This window comes from Oncorhynchus mykiss, chromosome 24, assembly GCF_013265735.2.
Source record: "Oncorhynchus mykiss isolate Arlee chromosome 24, USDA_OmykA_1.1, whole genome shotgun sequence".
Classification (NCBI taxonomy): Eukaryota; Metazoa; Chordata; class Actinopteri; order Salmoniformes; family Salmonidae; genus Oncorhynchus; species Oncorhynchus mykiss.
The window spans coordinates 19,260,447-19,273,083 of NC_048588.1; the positions used below are offsets into that span (position 1 = coordinate 19,260,447).

Sequence of the window (12,637 nt, forward strand, 5' to 3'; positions counted from 1 at the left end):
TGCTTTTCCAACCATCTTGATTTTCCTTCACTCTGCAGTCCAACTCATCCCAAACCATCTCAATGCAGCACTCCATTACTCTCCTTCTTGGTCAGATTGCTCTTACACAGCATGGAGGTGTGTTGGGTCATTGTCCTGTTGAAAAACAAATGATAGTCCCACTAAGCGCAAACCAGATGGGATGGCGCATCACTGCAGAACGCTGTGGTAGCCATGCTGGTTAAGTGTGCCTTGAATTCTAATTAAATCATGACAGTGTCACCCCCACACTATCACACCTCCTCCTCCATGCTTCATGGTGGGAACCATACATGCGGAGATCATCCGCTTACTTACTCAGCGTCTCACAAAGACATGGTGGTTGCAACCAAAAATCTCAAATTTGGACTCATCAGACCAAATGACAGATTTCCACCAGTCTAATGTCCATTGCTCATGTTTCTTGGCCCAAGCAAGTCTCTTATTCTTATTGGTGTGCTTTAGTAGTGGTTTCTTTGCAGCAATTTGACCATGAAGGCCTGATTCAAGCAGTCTCCTCTGAACAGTTGATGTTGAGATGTGTGTGTTACCTGAACTCTGTGAATTTATTTGGGCTGCATTCTGAGGTGCAGTTAACTCTAATGAACTTATCCTCTGCAGCAGAGGTAACTCTGGGTCTTCCTTTCCTGTGGCGGTCCTCATGAGAGCCAATTTCATCATAGCGCTTGATGGTTTTTGCGACTGCACTTGAAGAAACTTTAAAAGTGCTTTAAATTTTCCGGATTGACTGACCTTCATGTCTTAAAGTAATGATGGACTGCCGTTTCTCTTTGCATATTTGAGCTGTTCTTGCAATAATATGGACTTGGTCTTTTACCAAATAGGGCTGTCTTCTGTATACCACACCTGCCTTGTCACAACTGATTGGCTAAAACACATTAAGAAGGAAAGAAGTTCAACAAATTAACTTTTAACCTGTTATGGCTGCAATCCAGATATCGGCATCAATATGACAACTACCAGTGAAAATAGAGGGCGCCAAATTCATACCACAGAAATCTCATATTTACAATTCCTCAAACATACATGTGTCTTATATAATTTTAAAGCTATTCTCGTTGTTAATCCCACCAAAGTGTCAGATTTCAAATAGGCTTTTCAGCGAAAGCACTACAAACGATTATGTTAGGTCTCCACCAAACCACAATAAGCACAGCCATTTTCCAGCAAAATATAGCATTCACAAAAAGCATAAATAAAGATAAAATTAATCACTAACCTTGAATTATCTTCATCAGATGATACTCATATGACTTCATGTTACACAATACATGCATGTTTTGTTTGATAAAGTTCATATTTATATAAAAAAAATCTGAGTTTACATTGGCGCGTTAGATTCACTAGTTCAAAAAACATCAAGTGATTTTGCATAGCCACATCGTTTCAACAGAAATAGTCATCATAAATGTAGATGATAATACAAGTTATACACATGGAATTATGGATATACCTCTCTTCAATGCAACCGCTGTGTCAGATTTCAAAAAAAGTTTACGGAAAAAGCAACCCATGCAATAATCTGAGACGGCGCTCAGAACAGTAGCCAAATTAGCCTCCATGTTGGAGTCAACAGAAACCAGAAAATACATGATAAATGTTTCCTTACCTTTGATGAACTTCATTAGAATGCAGTCCTAGAAATCCCAGGCCCACAATAAATGCTTGATTTGTTCGTAAATGTCCGTTATTTATGTCCAAATAGCTACTTTGGTTAGCGCGTTTGGTAAACAATTCCAAAATCACAAAGCGCGTCCACTATAACGTGACGAAATGTCCAAAAGTTCTGTAACAGTCAGTAGAAACATGTCAAACGATGTACTGAATCTTTAGAATGTTGTTTAGATATATCTTGAATAACGTTCCAACCGGAGAATTAGAATTACTTCAGATGAGGGTTGGAACGCGCCTGGTGAAAGCATGGTCCACACATGGCTGTGGTGACTATTTCCTGTGTCAATCGACCCCCCTTCACATTAGTCATCAGAAAAAGTTCTATTGACTGCTGACATCTAGTGGAAGGCGTAGGAAGTGAAAACTCATCCATATCTCGCTGTAATTTCAATGAGACCTTGGTTGAAAATCTGCCACCTCCAGAAAAAAAACAGGAAGTGGAATTTCTCAGGTTTTTGCCTGCTATATGAGTTCTGTTATACTCACAGACATAATTCAAACAGTTTTAGAAACTTCAGAGTGTTTTCTATCCAATACTAATAATAATATTGAAATATTAGCAACTATGACTGGGGAGCAGGCCGTTTGATATGGGCACCTTTCATCCAAGCTACTCAATACTGCCCCTGCAGGCATAAAAAGTTAACAAGGCACACCTGTTAATTTAAACACATTCCAGGTGACTACCTCGTGAAGCTGGTTTATGAGAATGCCAGGAGTGTGCAAAGCTGTCATCAAGACAACGGGTGGCTACTTTGAAGAATCTAAAATATATTTTGATTTAACACTTTTTTGGTTATTACATGATTCCTTATGTGTATATATAGTTTTGATGTCTTCGCTATTCTACAATGTCCAAACTAGTAAAATTAAAGAAAAACCCTTTAATGAGTAGGTGTCCAAACTTTTGACTGGTACTGTAAGTATTCCGACTCTTTGCTACGAGACTCAACTCGCCCGGCCAAACTGAACAATCGGGGTTGAAGGGCCTTGGTCAGAGGGGATGATGATCACTCTGACAGAGCTCTATAGTTCCTCTGGAGATTGGAGAACCTTCCAGAAGGACAACCATCTCTGCAGCACTCCACAAATCAGGCCTTTGCCAGACAGAAGCCACTCCTCAGCCACCTAAAGGACTCTGACCATGAGAAACAAGATTCTATTGTCTGATGAAACCAAGATTGAACTATTTAGCCTAAATGCCAAGTCTGGAGGAAAGCTGGCACCATCCCTATGGTGAAGCATGGTGGTGGCAGCATCATGCTGTGGGGATGTTTTTCAGCGGCCGGGACTGGGAGACTCAAAACTAAAATAAGCTATAATTTTATTTGTCACGTGCCGAATACAACTGGTGTAGTAGACCTTACTGTGAAAAGCTTACTTACAAGCCCTTAACCAACAATGCAGTTTTAAGATAAATAAGTGTTCAAGTATTTACAAAAATAAACTGAAGTAAAAATAAATGAAATGATAATTAAGTAGAAAAATAACAAATAATTAAGGTGCAATAATATAATAATATAACAGTAGCGAGGCTATATACAGGGGGTACCGGTACAGAGTCAATGGGTGGGGGCACAGGTTATTCGAGGTAATTGAGTTAATATGTACATGTAGGTAGAGGTACAGGGACTATGCATGGATAATAAACAGAGTAGCAGCAGCGTAAAAATGGGGGTGGGGGGGATGCATGTGGTAGCAGACAGAACAGTCTATGACTAGGGTGTCTGGAGTCTTTGGCAATTTTTAGGGCCTTCCTATGACACCGCCTGGTATAGAGGTCATGGATGGCAGGAAGCTTGGCCCCGGTGATGATCTTGGCCATACGCGCTACCCTCTGTAGTGACTTGCGGTCAGAGGACGAGCAGTTGCCATACCAGGCGGGGATGCAATCCTCGATGGTGCAGCTGTAGAGCTTTCTGAGTATCTGAGGACCCATGCCAAATCTTTTCAGTCTCCTGAGTAGGTTTTGTCGTGCCCTCTTCACGACTGTCTTGGTGTGCTTGGACCATGAGAGTTTGTTGGTGATGTGGACACCAAGGATCTTGAAGCTCTCAACCTGCCTTGTAACAGCCCCGTCGATGAGAATGGGGGTGTGCTTGGCCCTCCTTTTCCTGTAGTCCACATCATCTCCTTTGTCTTGATCCTGTTGAGGGAGAGGTTGTTGTCCAGGCACCACTGTTTCATTGTTGTTGGTGATCAGGCCTACCACTGTTGTGTCGTTGACTAGTCAGGATCGAGGGAAAGATTAACGGAGCAAAGTACAGCGAGAGACTTTATAAAAACCTGCCCCAGAGAGCTCAGGATGTCAGACTGGGGCGACAACCCTAAGCACACAGCCAATACAACGCAGGAGTGGCTTTGGGACAAGTCTCTGAATGTCCTTGAGTGGCCCAGCCAGAGCCCAGACTTGAATCCGATCTAACATCTCTGGAGAGACCTTAAAATAGCTGTGCAGCGACGCTCCCCATCCAACCTGACCGAGCTTGAGAGTATCTGCAGAGCAGAATGGGAGAAACTCCCCAAATACAGGTGTTCTAAGCTTGTAGTGTCATAACCAAGAAGGCAGAAGGTTGTTATCGCTGCCAAAGGTGCTTCAACAAAGTACTGAGTAAAGGGTCTGAATACCTATGTATATGTGATATTTCAGTTTGTTATTTTTAATACATTTGCAAAAATGTCTAAAAACCTGTTTTTGCTTTGTAAATATTGGGTATTGTGTGTCGGTTGATGAAGAAAAAAACATTTCATTAATTTTAGAATAAGGCTTTAACAAAATGTGGAAAGAAATCAAGGGGTCTGAATACTTTCTGAATGGACTGTATACAGGATTAATGTGACGTGGTTCACCTTGTAGGAAGTTGTCATTATGGTGTCATTGCCCACTCAGCTGTATTGGTGGGAAACTATTTATATGAGATTGTGTTTGCTGTATGCACTACTGCCCTCCTCTCGGTCTCTAATAAAGAAGAAGATCATCTCAAGATGTGCTGAGCTGAGCTCTCCTGGTAGAGAGAGAAAGATTTGTTTCTCTAAAATGCCTCTTTTTCTCTCATATAACTGCCTTAATACTTGATGGATTTTCATGATTGGATTTTCTCTTCTTGCGCTTCTATCCTCGAGGTAGATACCAGTTGTGAACAATACACACTAATGTGCATGTTTTGTGTGTTTGTGTATGATTGCAAATGCCTGTGCTTTTGTGTGTATGTCTGTGCACTCGTGTGCTGTGTGTATGTGTGTGTTTAGGTACGACCCGTACAGTAAGATATTCTCCAGGGAGTACTATGACCATGAAGCCATGCGGTCCATCCGGCTCCAGGCCATCGACAAGGCTCGCTCTGCCCAGAGATGGGGCCTGATCCTGGGCACGCTGGGCCGGCAGGGCAACCCTAAGGTCATGGAGGTATGAGCCTGTATCCCGGAGATCTCACACTTATCCTGATTCTACCCCTCCCTCACACCCTGAGACCTTCACTTATGCAATAATGTGTAATACAATTTGTGGGGCACAGCTTCTCTTAGTTACTCAGACAAGCAGCTAAATGCACCTGTGGAGACTATAGTGTAAAGCCAAACCTCACCCCTCCAACAGTTGGCATTTGGATGTTCTGTGCGAGTGTGCCTGGGGTTCTTAATCGGTCCTACATGGGGGGGTTATTGGATCCCATTCTAGCCTGCTCTCAAGCCCTCTTCTTCCCTCCTCCTTCCTCCTCTCAGCACTCTTCTCTTTGTTCTCTCCTCCGTTTGATCTGCCCGCTTCTTGTTTTCCTCTCATGCGTTGTGTTTGACTTTGTTTGGGATTCTTCCTCCACGTCCTCGCCTCATCCTTTTCTCTAATTGGTATGCTGGAAGGAAGAGACAGAGAGGGGGGGTGAGACTGAGAGAATCATAGCGTTCTCTGGCATCTCTCCTCTCCTCTTGCTGTCAGATTATATTTTAAAACCAAACCTTTCCCCCACACTTTTCAAACCTGTATGAAAACCTCTCCTCTTATCCACATACAGTAATCTATTACCACAGAGAGTCAAGACACACACACAGGGCATTAAAAGGTGAGTGGATGTTTTTCCCCTCAGAACGTCCACTTCAAAAAGATCCCCTAATGGTTAGTATAGAGAGAGGTAAACCTCTGCAGCCAGCCACACTGTGATTCTCTGTTCCCTAGTGGGTTAGTTCTCACCACTTAATCTACACATTGGCCCAATGAGGGGTAGAACCAGTGGGACAGATACAAATCCAGCTGTTTAAAAAAAAACGTTATTTTGGAATAACTTAATCTTAATCTTTTGGAATAACTTAATAACGTTGTTTTTTTTAAAACAGTAGCTGGATTTGTATCTGTCCCACTGGGGAACAGAGAATCACAGTGTGGCTGGCTGCAGAGGTTGAAGTGGACGTTCTGAGGGGAAAAACATCCACTCACCTTTTAATCCACTGTGTGTGTGTCTTGACTCTCTGTGGTAACACTCTTGGTCCAGCGGGCCCTCTTCAAAGACGTTCACCAACACAGAAGGAAGTTCAGTCCCAGAACTGCCTCATCACTTTTATCTAGTGATGTTATTGGATGGTTTTCTCCAGTGTTGCTGGGCTCCATCATTGAGAGCCAGTTGGGTTAATTAGCCATATTCTAATTATTAGCTGTTTAACTAACTAAGAAACACTAGTCTTTGGAGCTCTAAAGGACCTGTGAAGGACCCTCCACTGGAACAGCAGAACATCTATTGAATGGGAGGAGTGGGGGTGTGTGTCGTTGTGTGTCTGTGTTTGTAGTAGTATAGGCAGGCAACACAGCCTGGTCCCTTGTGAGTCCAAGACCTGCACAAACACATACTTGTTCTTCGTGTGGACTCGGCACAAAGCTAATGTGACCATCCTCTCCCTCTCTATGTCCTCCTACTCTCATTACTCTTTGTATTTCTCTCTCTCTCTCTCTCTCTCTCTATCTCTCTCTCTCTTCTCTCTCTCTCACACTTTCTCTCTCCATTATAGCACCTGGAATCCAAGCTTGAGTCTCTTGGCAAGTCCTTCACTCGAGTGCTGCTGTCTGAGATTTTCCCCAGCAAGCTGGACCTGATGGCAGAAGTGGATGCGTGAGTCTACAGCACACCCACACACACACACACACGCTCACACACGCATGCACACACACAAACACACACACACAGGGCTCTCTGTTATCCAGCTCTGTTATCCAGCGAGGCACAGTCATAAATGTCTTTAATAGAAAACTCCAAAAGCTTCTTAAGTGAAATGTCAACCGCTCGTGCTTCAAGCTCCAGTTTGCTTTGTTTTCTATGACTGTCTGACAGAAAGAAGGAAAGGAGGAGTGTGTATTTATATATTTGAGACACAAATACACACATTCTCCACAGTCCACACACTCAACAGATTGGCCTCTCACTGTGGAGTACTGCGATGTGTGAGGGAGGAGTGGGTGAAGGAGGGACAGGTCTGAAAGAGAGATCGGGGGACGCAGAGGTAGTTGAGGAGGTTGTGTTGAAACGGGAGAGAGCATGATAAAATGAGGAGGTTGTGTTGAAACGGGAGAGAGCATGATAAAATGAGGAAGTTGTGTTGAAACGGGAGAGAGCATGATAAAATGAGGAGGTTGTGTTGAAACGGGAGAGAGCATGATAAAATGAGGAGGTTGTGTTGAAACGGGAGAGAGCATGATAAAATGAGGAAGTTGTGTTGAAACGGGAGAGAGCATGATAAAATGAGGAGGTTGTGTTGAAACGGGAGAGCGCATGATAAAATGAGGAGGTTGTGTTGAAACGGGAGAGAGCATGATAAAATGAGGAGGTTGTGTTGAAATGGGAGAGAGCATGATAAAATGAGTAGGTTGTGTTGAAATGGGAGAGAGCATGATAAAATTAGGAGGTTGTGTTGAAACGGGAGAGAGCATGATAAAATGAGGAGGTTGTGTTGAAACGGGAGAGAGCATGATAAAATGAGGAGGTTGTGTTGAAATGGGAGAGAGCATGATAAAATGAGGAGGTTGTGTTGAAACGGGAGAGAGCATGATAAAATGAGGAGGTTGTGTTGAAACGGGAGAGAGCATGATAAAATGAGGAAGTTGTGTTGAAACGGGAGAGAGCATGATAAAATGAGGAGGTTGTGTTGAAACGGGAGAGAGCATGATAAAATGAGGAGGTTGTGTTGAAACGGGAGAGAGCATGATAAAATGAGGAGGTTGTGTTGAAACGGGAGAGAGCATGATAAAATGAGGAGGTTGTGTTGAAATGGGAGAGAGCATGATAAAATGAGGAGGTTGTGTTGAAACGGGAGAGAGCATGATAAAATGAGGAGGTTGTGTTGAAACGGGAGAGAGCATGATAAAATGAGGAAGTTGTGTTGAAATGGGAGAGAGCATGATAAAATGAGGAGGTTGTGTTGAAACGGGAGAGAGCATGATAAAATGAGGAGGTTGTGTTAAAATGGGAGAGAGCATGATAAAATGAGGAGGTTGTGTTGAAACGGGAGAGAGCATGATAAAATGAGGAAGTTGTGTTGAAACGGGAGAGAGCATGATAAACTGAGGAGGTTGTGTTGAAACGGGAGAGAGCATGATAAAATGAGGAGGTTGTGTTGAAACGGGAGAGAGCATGATAAAATGAGGAGGTTGTGTTGAAACGGGAGAGAGCATGATAAAATGAGGAGGTTGTGTTGAAACGGGAGAGAGCATGATAAAATGAGGAGGTTGTGTTGAAACGGGAGAGAGCATGATAAAATGAGGAGGTTGTGTTGAAACGGGAGAGAGCATGATAAAATGAGGAGGTTGTGTTGAAACGGGAGAGAGCATGATAAAATGAGGAAGTTGTGTTGAAACGGGAGAGAGCATGATAAAATGAGGAGGTTGTGTTGAATCGGGAGAGAGCATGATAAAATGAGGAGGTTGTGTTGAAATGGGAGAGAGCATGATAAAATGAGGAGGTTGTGTTGAAACGGGAGAGAGCATGATAAAATTAGGAAGTTGTGTTGAAACGGGAGAGAGCATGATAAAATGAGGAGGTTGTGTTGAAACGGGAGAGAGCATGATAAAATGAGGAGGTTGTGTTGAAACGGGAGAGAGCATGATAAAATGAGGAGGTTGTGTTGAAACGGGAGAGAGCATGATAAACTGAGGAGGTTGTGTTGAAACGGGAGAGAGCATGATAAAATGAGGAAGTTGTGTTGAAACGGGAGAGAGCATGATAAAATGAGGAAGTTGTGTTGAAACGGGAGAGAGCATGATAAACTGAGGAGGTTGTGTTGAAACGGGAGAGAGCATGATAAAATGAGGAGGTTGTGTTGAAATGGGAGAGAGCATGATAAAATGAGGAGGTTGTGTTGAAACGGGAGAGAGCATGATAAAATGAGGAAGTTGTGTTGAAACGGGAGAGAGCATGATAAAATGAGTAGGTTGTGTTGAAATGGGAGAGAGCATGATAAAATGAGGAGGTTGTGTTGAAACGGGAGAGAGCATGATAAAATGAGGAAGTTGTGTTGAAACGGGAGAGAGCATGATAAAATGAGGAGGTTGTGTTGAAACGGGAGAGAGCATGATAAAATGAGGAGGTTGTGTTGAAACGGGAGAGAGCATGATAAAATGAGGAAGTTGTGTTGAAACGGGAGAGAGCATGATAAAATGAGGAGGTTGTGTTGAAACGGGAGAGCGCATGATAAAATGAGGAGGTTGTGTTGAAACGGGAGAGAGCATGATAAAATGAGGAGGTTGTGTTGAAACGGGAGAGAGCATGATAAAATGAGTAGGTTGTGTTGAAATGGGAGAGAGCATGATAAAATGAGGAGGTTGTGTTGAAACGGGAGAGAGCATGATAAAATGAGGAGGTTGTGTTGAAACGGGAGAGAGCATGATAAAATGAGGAGGTTGTGTTGAAATGGGAGAGAGCATGATAAAATGAGGAGGTTGTGTTGAAACGGGAGAGAGCATGATAAAATGAGGAGGTTGTGTTGAAACGGGAGAGAGCATGATAAAATGAGGAAGTTGTGTTGAAACGGGAGAGAGCATGATAAAATGAGGAGGTTGTGTTGAAACGGGAGAGAGCATGATAAAATGAGGAGGTTGTGTTGAAACGGGAGAGAGCATGATAAAATGAGGAGGTTGTGTTGAAACGGGAGAGAGCATGATAAAATGAGGAGGTTGTGTTGAAATGGGAGAGAGCATGATAAAATGAGGAGGTTGTGTTGAAACGGGAGAGAGCATGATAAAATGAGGAGGTTGTGTTGAAACGGGAGAGAGCATGATAAAATGAGGAAGTTGTGTTGAAACGGGAGAGAGCATGATAAAATGAGGAGGTTGTGTTGAAACGGGAGAGAGCATGATAAAATGAGGAGGTTGTGTTGAAATGGGAGAGAGCATGATAAAATGAGGAGGTTGTGTTGAAACGGGAGAGAGCATGATAAAATGAGGAAGTTGTGTTGAAACGGGAGAGAGCATGATAAAATGAGTAGGTTGTGTTGAAATGGGAGAGAGCATGATAAAATGAGGTTGTGTTGAAACGGGAGAGAGCATGATAAAATGAGGAAGTTGTGTTGAAACGGGAGAGAGCATGATAAAATGAGTAGGTTGTGTTGAAACGGGAGAGAGCATGATAAAATGAGGAGGTTGTGTTGAAACGGGAGAGAGCATGATAAAATGAGGAGGTTGTTGCTCTTGTTTTTTTGGCTCTGATCTGATCTCACCACTCTCCAAGGCAGTTACACACAACAGTGAATTCATAAGCCCGGCACGACTCAAACCGGCAAAATATTCACACCCCTCACCCGAGGCGATTCACAGGCACCTGTTTAGACAGATCAGTGGCCGCAGATTAAGTACTCAGGGAGGGAAGGAAAATAAGTGCTTTTGAAATGCAGAGAGCTGGCAGAGTGGGGTCGCTCAGTCAGTCGTTAGTAGAGTGGTGTGACAAGGCTGGCGTCATGGCTCTGAAACACGTCACAGGACAGACACAAAGTTCATGATATCACAGGGTTGATGTAGCAGGGATGACTCAAAAGGGCTCGCAGTCAGTACATAGTCATCATCCCTTTCATTTCAGCCATATGACTCCAAAGGGCGGACTGGCATCGCAGTGATGACGTGATAGGAATTCTGTTACAGTGATGGCGTGATAGGAATTCTGTTACAGTGAAGACGTGATAGGAATTCTGTTACAGGGAAGGTGTGATAGGAATTCTGTTACAATGATGACGTGATAGGAATTCTGTTACAGTGAAGACGTGATAGGAATTCTGTTACAGGGAAGGCGTGATAGGAATTCTGTTACTGGGAAGGCGTGATAGGAATTCTGTTACAGTGATGACGTGATAGGAATGACGTGACGGCTGACATTACAGGGCTTATCTCAGTGCTACACGGCTCTCAGCAGTACCCCAGGTAATGAGACTGGTCCTGAGGTGGCTCTGCAGAGGTGTTAGAGGGTCTGATCAGAAATACCCATTTCAGACAGAAGATGTGGTATAATACATGTACAGAATAAATATAAGGCTATGTTTATATGACCCCCTTTCAAACAACCCCTTATTCACCACTTTCTTGCAAATATACCCCTTTCATACAACTGGCAAATTGGGAGGGGCGTGTTCATAACCTAGAGGCTGTTTACATTGCAAATTAGAGAGGTGTTAAACAATGGGACGTGTTAAGGCATCTACACAGACCTGACACCTGTGTTTTGATTATAGGGTCTGTGAAAATGCAGGAATCATGACTAAGTCTTTAGGTGGCAGGATAAAAGAAGCAGGCGTGGCACATTAGTGGGGTCTTTGTCTGTGTATGAAAGGGCTAGAAGTGACTAGGGGGGTGTTAGTTAGGTGTATGAGATTTGACTTTTTTCGGGAGGCAATCTGAAATGCTCAGCAAGATGAGTGAGATTGGCCCACAGCAGGAGATGACGAGCCTAGACAGATACTTTAACCACTAGACTAACTCAGTGTTGGCTGTGATTCTCTGAACTTTCCTCTATTTAGCCTACCAGTCTTTGGAATTAGTTTTGCTGGAGAGTTTCTACCTCCATTGATTCCTGAGTCAGACAAAAACACAAACACCCTGAAGGAGACAGAAATAGGAAGTTTTGAAAGGAAGTTTGGTTTGTGTTCTGATCCCACATTGGGGACAGTGCTTAATCAAAGGCAGCACAGTCTGGCTGCGGAGAGGAGTGCAGAAAGAGAAGGGAGGGAGAGAGGGAAGGTGTACTAGCCCGCACAGTGCAGCAGAGAGGGCCCACCCCCAGCCTTTCTCTCCCATTAGTGACACACCACACACACTTTGAGAAGTGAAACCATTAGCAAACACTTTAAAGTGTGTAATTAGACTGTCCCCAGGCTGGTTTAGAACCGTTGTGTAGATATATGGCACACACACACACACTTATATCAACTGGATTGTAAATACCTCGCAATGTCTAATGCCAATTTACCGCAAATCATCTGCATTTCCTTTTCATCCATATGCCAATCAACATTCCTGATTTAATATTTTTTATTTTATTCAAGTGACTCACTCTAGTCCATTGTCCTGAGATATCGAGAGAAGAGGATAATTGTTTTTGCCTATCTTGGTTCAGGCTGCTAGAATAATTGAAAGGCAGCAGCCTTATAGGTGGAGGGAGGTCTGCGTAAGGGTGCATCACAAATTTCACCCTATTCCCTATATTGTGCACTACTTTTGACCAGAGCCGTTTGCTGCAGAGGGAATAGGGTGTCATTTGGGATGCATGCTAACTTTTACTGGGGCTAATGGAGCAGAGAAGCTAATGTAGCAGGGTGTGGACAGTGTCTTAGTTCACACTGGGAACACTGGGGAACCCTTCGGGTCCTGTGTTCACCTCGTCCCTTACTGCCTCCCAAATGGCTCCCTGTTTGGTGCACTACTTTTGACCAAGGCCTCTAGGGCACTATATAGGGAAAAGGCTCCATT

General features: G+C 43.4%; 1 protein-coding gene across 2 annotated transcripts in view; it reads left to right on the plus strand.

Moving 5' to 3' along the window:
• Positions 1-12,637, plus strand: part of dph1 (diphthamide biosynthesis 1) — a 105,299-nt gene that overhangs the window by 70,258 nt on the left and 22,404 nt on the right. For both annotated transcript variants that reach the window (XM_036961178.1, XM_036961179.1), the window contains exons 8-9: positions 4,963-5,119; positions 6,706-6,806. In XM_036961178.1, coding sequence (XP_036817073.1) covers positions 4,963-5,119; positions 6,706-6,806 — 258 coding nt within the window. The remainder of the gene's footprint in view (positions 1-4,962; positions 5,120-6,705; positions 6,807-12,637) is intronic.